We start from the raw sequence: 8,686 nt of genomic DNA on the forward strand, positions 1-8,686 counted from the left end.
ATTTATGCTGCAAAACCGTAAGCTTTCCAAAGCCTACCCTAGTGTGGGCGAATAAAAATTTTTGTGGTTTTGAGGTTTTGGCACACTTCCGCCAAAAAGGCGCCGTACATTCTCATCTTCTCTACTTCTTCTCTGCTTCCCCTGGCGCGAGCAACTATTATGCATGTCCCGATGGACAACCCTAACCTCCCACCCTGACGGCCACGCCCGAGTCGCTAGCTCCTCCGCAAAGGCAACACTCCAGCGATGACCACGAGCACAAAATTATATGAAGCAAGATTTCGAGGTCTTCAAAGTAGTGATTGGTCTCAACCTGCAAATTTGCTTCAGCACTGCGGTAATGGGAGCTACATGGAAGCCGAGCTATCGCTCTTCAACAGCTCAACCACAGGGCTCATCGTGCAGTGCTGGAAGCGAGCTAAGACCCGAAAGACGTAGAAAAGAGCATATGATGTCAAAGGGGTGACAGGAGCGTGGGGTTGCCAGCTGGTTCAGGTACCTAAGGCGTTGAACTGAGGCATGGCATTATTATTGGGCGGGAACATGCATTGATATGCAGATTTCGTAACTGGCGAGTGGCTAGCTGCCAGTATCAACCAGATCGAGCGGTATTTAGGGCCGCTTCTATCATGTTGGAAGAACGGTTGAGTCTCATCGTTTGCTGGCCAGATCCAGGACAGGAATGAAGGGGCCGATAGAGAACTTGAATGTCATGAACGATTTTCGTAGGTGCACAAGTAAGGATCCAACGCCAAAATGTTTCGCGCTCTGCTGATATTTTGTAGAGTACCGGTAGTATCAGCGTGTTGTCATCCGCAAAAAGTATGTCTCAGAGATCGGTATGCCTACCAAGGACTAAGCAAGACAGACGCACGATAAATCTGGATTGCTCGCCAATATAAAGCATCCGCCTGTCTCTAGGTTGCTGATCAGCTGGTGATCACCACGTCGACATTGGTGCCCACGTAAGATCCAGCGGAAATTCCCGTGGCGATCTGCCCTGTCCGGTGGCCGATCATTGACAGACCCAACATCGTAGTTACACAACAGAGCGGGCAGAATGCTCATTAGCTCTACCTACATATGGGTATATATTGCTGAAGGTCTCTCGAGGGATGACTTCAGTCAGGGGTGTAGCATCCTGCTCCTCTCCGTTGCTTCATCCGTCTCACTTACTTTCCCCGCCCTCCTTCTTTGACGATTCAGTTCGCCAACATGATGCGCTTCTTGCGTGCCCTAGTGTCAGCAGCACTTGTCCCGCTGGCAAGAAGCGCTGTTGTTCCCCGGCAGATACCAATCAACTATGATGCTGTGATTGTGGGCGGTGGTCCCGCTGGACTCAGTGCTCTAAGCGGCCTTGCTCGAGTGCGCCGAGCCTCGGCTAGGGCGTGGAATCACAGAGCAAGCGAGGTGGTGGTACGTAACCTGTACGGAGGTATTCATCATGTGTCAACCTGTCAGTGGATGTGGAAGGAAAAATGAGCGAGAATCTGGGCTCGGCACTGGTTTGAATAAGGTACGCCAAGGAAGTCCCACAACACTAAAACTCCACAAATGGGCTGCGTCGCGAGTCGCGACTGCCGAAGCTGCTAAAGCGATAAGCGACAGCTACGGTAGGCTCACTAACAACCGTTACCTTGGGGCGATGATACATGCTACGTAGGTAGCTATTGGCGGCGACATGACGCATACCTACCTTAACCACGAATACCGTATGAACCATATAATACACATGGATTCCATAGCATAGAGACGTTAGGAAGCAGGTGCGCCATGGATGACGAGAAACGACGAGGGCCGGGCAATGGATGTTAGCAGCGAGCGGAGTTGAGCTCTACACGTGTAGCATTCCGGACGCCCAAAGCCACCATTTGACGCATAACCTCGGTGTATTGTTGGTACCGAGTGATGCACTGCCACAAATGGACAGTCTGCCCGCTACCATTGTAAGTAGGGTTGTGGAACACCGTCAGACATGGAACAGGGCCCACTTTACCTGGCATTCATTGGTTGCTCAGGAAACTCTGTGGGTCCTTTGGCTGGGGCGTTCGAAATCTGACGGTGTTCCATAACCCTACTCACGATGGTAACCCCACAAATTCTCCAGACTTTCCCCAGCACCCCATATCCGCGCAAATGAATGTCGAGGGTTGTGCTCGTGGCAATGGCGGGGCCCCGGAGAAAGTGTGGAACTCGTCCCAGTTCCAACATCCAAAAGAGTTGTGTTCCGTTCCGGCGGGTTCCAGGAACGGGAACGGCTACCGAGGTTTGTGGACGTCACAAAACATTGTCTATATTTACCAGTAGCTGTGTGCTCAGCAGCTTCATCGTCCACCATGTCCTTTGAGCCTCCGCGGTCACGCCTTCCGTACTACCCGTCAGGATGAAGTGGTCGACCGTCTTGTTCACTCTTCTCCCTCTCGTCGCGGCTGCGCCCAAGAAGCAAGACGCGCCAGCAACCTTTGCGCAACGCGTCGTCTTCACGCCTCCAGACAACTACACGGATCCGCGTGTGCTCTACGCTCGCACTGCCCAGTTCAAAGACGGTACCCTGCTGGCGACATGGGAGAACTATAGCCCTGAGCCTCCCCCGGTGTACTTCCCCATTTACAAGTCTACCGACGGCGGGTACAACTGGAAAGAGATCTCGCGCGTCCAAGACCAGGCCCAGGGCTATGGACTCCGGTATCAGCCGTTCCTGTATATTCTCGATGAAGCCTTTGCTGGCTTTCCCAAGGATACCGTCTTGCTTGCTGGCAGCTCCATTCCCACAGACTTGTCAAGCACGCAGATCGACCTCTACGCCTCCACCGACCGGGGCGTGACTTGGAAGTTTGTGTCGCACATCGCAGCAGGCGGCGTCGCCATCCCCAACAACGGCCTGACGCCCGTCTGGGAGCCGTTCCTCATGAAGTACAAGAACACCATGATCTGCTACTACTCGGACCAGCGGGAGAACACGACCTACGGCCAGAAGATGGTCCACCAGACAAGCAAGGACCTCAGGACCTGGGGCCCAGTCGTCAACGATGTCACCTACCCGACCTACACCGACCGCCCCGGCATGCCCACCGTCACCCGCCTGCCCAACGGCAAGTACATCATGGCCTACGAGTACGGCGGCGGGCCGGCCATCACCACCTCGTACCAGTTCCCGGTCTACTACAAGGTTGTGTCCAACCCGGAGAAGTTTGGTGAGGCCACGGGCATCTCGCTCAAGACCACCGACGGCTACATCCCCACGGGCTCGCCGTACGTCGTCTGGAGCCCCGTGGGCGGCAAGAACGGAACCATCATTGTCAGCGCGCACAGCTCGGGCGACATGTACGTCAACACGGGCCTGGCTGAGGCCGGCACGCCCTGGAAGAGGGTCGCAACCCCCGAGAAGAATGCCTACACGAGGCATCTGCGCGTGCTCAACGACCCGACCAAGCTGCTCATCATGGGCGCCGGCCAGCTGCCGCCCAGCACTACCAACAAGGTGCAGCTCAGTGTCATGGACATTAGCAAGCTGTAAATGATATGGATGTGCTGTATTCAGGGCAGCCTTGGCTGGCCAGATCTGTATGCATTTCCAAAAGCCCGGATGCCTGCACCAGATTTGCTATTCTGGTCGGAGCTTATACCCCTGACCTCCGGAGATGACCAGCCAAGAGAGAGAATGCATGCCTTGACCAACCACGCAGCTGCGGGGACAGGATTCTCGTCAGTCGGAAGACTGCCGTCGTGGCTGCCGCACGATACTACCCATAACTGATGCAAGGGACAGGTGGCCCGGTGTAACCAGGTCAAGCTGAGGAAGGTCACTCTATAAGATAGCGGCAGCACCTTGGCGAAAACCTCGGAACTCCTGATCATAATAGCTTGAATACCCTCGGTAGCATCATCCGGCGAGCCCGAGCTTCACCTGGAGGGAGTATTAGTACACAGGAGGAACCATGTGGGCAACGGGGCATCTCCTGCTGGTGGCCCTCACCGCAGCCACAGCCGGCCTGGCGGCGCCTAACTGCCCTCCGCTGGGTCCGACCTTTGAACCACCACGCAACTTTGCCAGGAGCGGAGCCATACGTGCCGCCATTGCCAACCTGACCGAGACCCTCCGAGCGCGAGACCAAGACAACTCACCCTCTGTCCTCGCGAACTTGACAAGCTACAGCATCGAGGTGTTGAGCACGAGCCAAGAGACTCCGGTGATATTCAGCTGGCACCACACAGCATCTTCTCTCACAGCTACCGACGGCGGCAACGCCACCGTGGGCGTAACCAAGGTCGAAGCCGACACGGTGTACCGGCTCGGCAGCCTGACTAAGACCTTCACCATCTACACATGGCTCGTGCAAGACGGGGACTCGAAATGGAACGAACCGATTACGAAGTATGTGCCAGAACTCGCGGCGGCGGCGGAAAGAGCGAAGTTAGATCCTGTGGGGAATGTCCCGTGGGACGAGGTGACGATCGGGTCACTGGCGGGACAGTTGTCAGGGGCTATACGAGACTGTGAGCGTCCGGCGTTCTTATAAGAGTGAGCAGAATGTAGTTTCTGATTGAGGTTAGATGCCGTGATGGGCGAAACGACACAGCAGTTCAACGGGAGCATGCTCGCGGCCCTAGGATTCCCACCCCTGAACAGCTCCGACCCGACGCTGCCGCCGTGCGGGGCCTGGCCGTTGTGCAATCGAACTGGTATGGGCGAACAGGCTTCCAGGGCAGAGCTATGCAAGGTATTGACGGAAATCAAAATTCTTCCGCGGCCTTCTCCAGGCACCTCCGTCCTACGCCCCGTTTACCACGCCGGCATACACCAACACGGGCTTTCAAATCCTTGCATACGCCCTTGAAAGCATCAAGGGCAAAAGCTTTGAGTCGATGATGCAGGAGAGCGTCCTGCGCCCATTAGGCCTCAACCACACGTTTTACACCGCGGCGCCGGCAGAGGTGGGCATCATCCCTGGCGGCAACCTGTCCGCAGCAGGATGGAACTACCAGCTTGGCGACGAAAACCCGTGAGTACACACCCTTGATTCCGCCTCCCAAAAAAAGACCACTTGGACTTACAACCACCAATACAGCGCCGGGAACATGTTCTCCTCCATCGCCGACATCTCCGCCCTCGGCCGCGCCATCCTCCGCTCCGACCTGATTCCACCATCCCTAACCCGACGCTGGCTGAAACCCGCATCCTACTCCTCGGAACTGATAGCAGGGGTGGGCTACCCGTGGGGTGTCCGTCGGATCCCACTGTCATCATACGGCGCCAACGGCAAGCGCGTCGTGGACGCGTACAACAAGGCCGGCCGCATCGGGTACTACGCCTCACTGCTCATCTTGCTACCGGACTACGACGCGGGCTTGTCCATTCTTGTTGCAGGGCCAAACATACCGGGCAACACCAACTGGAATCTTGCCGACCTTGTCGGGACGCACATGGTCCCTGCGCTGGAGGCGGCTGCCAGGGAGCAGGCTGATGCACGGTACGCGGGCGAGTACACCTACTCGGCGGGTAATTCGTCAATACGGTTGACTACGCAGAACGATAGACCCGGGTTGGGGGTGGAGAGTTGGATTAGTAACGGGACGGATATGAAATTGGTCGGGGTAGTCCTGTCGGCGGGGTATCAGCCCGTGGACCCGAGTATTAGGTTGTATCCGACGGGGCTGGAGACGGTGAGGGAAGATGGGAGTAAGAGGGTGGCGTTTAAGGGGGTTTTTGAGGATTTGAATCTACCGAGCAGGCCGGACTCGATGTTCTCGACTGATTGTGGCACGTGGGTGTCTCTAACGGGTGTCACGTATGGGACGTATCCGCTGGATCAGTTTGTGTTTGAGATCGGGAGAGATGGCCGGGTGAGGAGTGTTGAGAATTTGGCGTTGAGGGTGGCGATGGGGAAGAAGGGTTGATTTGTTTTGTCCAAGTCAATAATCTGAGAGGAACGAATCTGGGTGAACGGGGTTTCCATCTCCGTACGTACAAAATAATTCCAGCACGTGACCCCGCTCACACTTGCTCAGGGCTCGGCTCAGACCTGCCTGCGATAACCCTAACCCAGTCTCTATAAGATTCCTATGCCCGAATATAAGTACGGAGTAGAAAGGTACGCAGGAATCCACACTCAGCGCACATCCCGGAGGCAGTACTCCCTACATTTCGCAGATCATTCCAGTATCATTTGCTCATCGAAAGCACATACATACCTCTGGAGAGGGTGTATTCCATATGGGACGAAAGCACAATGCTGCGCCGCAGCCACATGTGTTGTTCACTGCCAGGCTGGCAGGCGCCAGGCAGATTCGACAATCGATACCGGTAGTACGCCAACGCAACCGAGGGCTGCGGAAACCGCCACTGACCAAGGTAGGTGGGCTCGAGGTGAGGTACGTAAGCTGGAATCAACCCCAAAGTTCGAAATTGCTACTTGCGCCTGTGGGAACCCTTGTGAAGATGGCTGTGCAAGCCACTGCAAGCCCAAGGCATACTCAACAATGTCATGCAGGAAAGGTACCTATGTACAGTCCAGTACATGTATCTTATCGGCGTGCATCAGGTGAATATGCCTGGGGAACTTGGTATAAGAATCACCGCACCACTTCACCTTCCTTTGGGTACCTATATTGCGAGAATTTCACAAGAGCTGCCAACCAACGGTGCTCAAGGTGCTGCACGTCATGGCCGGAGTGGGAGAGGTTCTGGGCGCCATTGGCCTGGCAGCGCTCTTCAGCTCTTGCGTCGACTGCTTCGGCTATTTCAAAGCATCGCAAAGGATGGAAAGAGACAGTCAGATTCTACTCGTCAAACTCGACATCGAGAAAACCAGGTTGCTTGTATGGGGAAACGCAGTTGGCATTTTTGACGCCACCTCCTCTCACTCTGGTCCCGCCCAAAATTCGATTATCAACGACGAAGCGGCTTGTCAACTCATTGGCCGATGTCTCAAAAGCATCGAGTCTGTGCTCGCTGATGCAGAGCATCTCACAAGAGACTGTGGCGTGGTGGAGCAACATCACCCAGGACAGCGCGAAATCGACTTTGTCAGCGCAAGCAGCATGGCCGTGTTCCGAACATCCTGGAGGCGATTCTTCGTACGCAACTCATCCGCCCTGCCAAGACGAGACGGCCTTCTAGCAAGGACCAAATGGAGCATATACAGGAAAGAACTCTTCCAGGGTTTGATCAACCACTTGAAGGATCTAGTCGATGGCCTCTACGTGCTTGTGCCGCACGTGACACAAGTACTCAACAATACTGTCGAGGAAAATGTCGAGTGCTTGACCAGTTTGGAGGAACTACGCCTCTTTGAAGCTGCCACTGAAGACTCTTACCGCGCTTGGTCCGCCGTCGCCAGCTCAGTTATCAGCGCATCTGAGCCCGGAACAGCTGCTAGCCGAGCATTTGACCGCGATGTTGCCGACCTGTCAGGCCTTACTACTGAAGACAATGGTCGACACCAAACATCACGTACCTGTAAGTTGGGATCTTTAGATAACGTTACTCGAGTACCAAATACATTGCTAATGCATTTGTAGTAGACGACTTGATTGACGAGGTGAAGGACACATCGCCAATTTCTGTGGCTGTCTTGACGAGGGTTTGTTTGAAGTCGTCGACGCAGGATCCTTGCGACATGCCCAGCTTGGGCCGGCAAATAACGAGGGCCTCGCCATTCCGATGGCCATATAGTCATGCGTCCGTCTACGATTCAGCACACTCACTACCGCGACGGGTTGACGATATCTTCAACCTGGCCGATGATTTACGGAGTGAGCTGGAAGATCTTGGAGGATCCTTCGTCTTGAACGACTTATTTCCCGAGCAAAGGGTCGTCAACGTTCTCTTCCCACTCGCCATCACTTACGTATACTGCCCTCCATGCGTTTGCCAGCTGCAGACCGCGGTCCAGATATGCGATACCGCCTCATCCACTGTTCACAACTACCAGATTCGCCCCGATGATCGGCTGACGACCAGTTGCTGTATCTGGCAGGATCGAGTTGACGGGCTTCGCTCCATCTATGACGCAGTTAGACATTCGGAATCACTTGCACCTTCGAGAAACTATTCAGGTGTTCCGATCATTGCAAAGTATATCGATATGGTGTGGCTCGAAGGCAGGCTTCATTTTCTGGAGTCGGGGGACAGTATCCAACTCCCTTCTCGGAAGGCCAAGACTTCTCGAGTGGTTGTTTTGAGTGAGGCTGAGCACCTTCGGCCCTTGACGACGAGATTTTCTTGCTCCAAGGTTCCCCAAGCATCAGAGATATGGCGTCTTGATCTCAGCGATGCCTCGAACTTGATCCAGCAATATTGTGGTACATTCATATCGAAATCACATGTGTTGGGAGAAGCGGCACCAGATGTTTCTGAAAGCAATACGGATTCAGAATCTTAGTATCCTAGAGACTGCTCATCACAAGAAACCCCTAACGTTAGTAATATTGCCTTGTACCTCTCTGTAAAATTGTTGGGCGACTCCAAGGACCACGCACCGACTACCCCCCGGAAAAAGGCAGTTGGCTGAGGGGCGCCACCTAGCAACTAGAGAGCTCGGCCCTGTGGAGCCCCTCCCCGTTGTTTTACATATATAACTCGGGCTCCTATAGCCACTTCCATTTGGTGAATCAAGGCATTCTTCCACCTTGGAATGTACTACTTCTGAAGCCCCCAAAACGCAACACTCTTTTGTGACAAAAT

The 8,686-nt window shown here is 54.6% G+C and overlaps 4 protein-coding genes across 4 annotated transcripts; all 4 read left to right on the forward strand.

The window, feature by feature from the left end:
- Positions 1-1,163: 1,163 nt before the first annotated feature.
- On the forward strand, positions 1,164-1,895 carry N656DRAFT_785239 (uncharacterized protein). The gene has a single exon (XM_064816336.1). The coding sequence runs from the start codon at positions 1,216-1,218 to the stop codon at positions 1,480-1,482; it is 267 nt and encodes an 88-aa protein (XP_064665027.1). The 5' UTR covers positions 1,164-1,215; the 3' UTR covers positions 1,483-1,895.
- Positions 1,896-2,126: 231 nt separating this feature from the next.
- On the forward strand, positions 2,127-3,517 carry N656DRAFT_785242 (glycoside hydrolase family 93 protein; the record flags this gene model as incomplete). Its single annotated transcript, XM_064816337.1, has 1 exon — positions 2,127-3,517. The coding sequence occupies exon 1, from the start codon at positions 2,384-2,386 to the stop codon at positions 3,515-3,517; it is 1,134 nt and encodes a 377-aa protein (XP_064665028.1). The 5' UTR covers positions 2,127-2,383.
- Positions 3,518-3,938: 421 nt separating this feature from the next.
- On the forward strand, positions 3,939-5,957 carry N656DRAFT_763309 (beta-lactamase/transpeptidase-like protein; the record flags this gene model as incomplete). The annotated part of the gene is made up of 4 exons (XM_064813292.1): positions 3,939-4,510; positions 4,595-4,721; positions 4,762-5,003; positions 5,070-5,957. 4 exons carry the CDS (start codon positions 3,939-3,941, stop codon positions 5,896-5,898), a joined length of 1,770 nt encoding a protein of 589 aa, XP_064665029.1. The 3' UTR covers positions 5,899-5,957.
- A 706-nt stretch (positions 5,958-6,663) lies between these two features.
- N656DRAFT_772549 (uncharacterized protein) lies at positions 6,664-7,675 on the forward strand (the record flags this gene model as incomplete). Its single annotated transcript, XM_064813941.1, has 3 exons — positions 6,664-7,459; positions 7,522-7,583; positions 7,628-7,675. 3 exons carry the CDS (start codon positions 6,664-6,666, stop codon positions 7,673-7,675), a joined length of 906 nt encoding a protein of 301 aa, XP_064665030.1.
- Positions 7,676-8,686: the final 1,011 nt, after the last annotated feature.

This window comes from Canariomyces notabilis (genome assembly GCF_033297395.1).
Source record: "Canariomyces notabilis strain CBS 508.74 unplaced genomic scaffold N656scaffold_42, whole genome shotgun sequence".
Taxonomy (NCBI): Eukaryota; Fungi; Ascomycota; class Sordariomycetes; order Sordariales; family Chaetomiaceae; genus Canariomyces; species Canariomyces notabilis.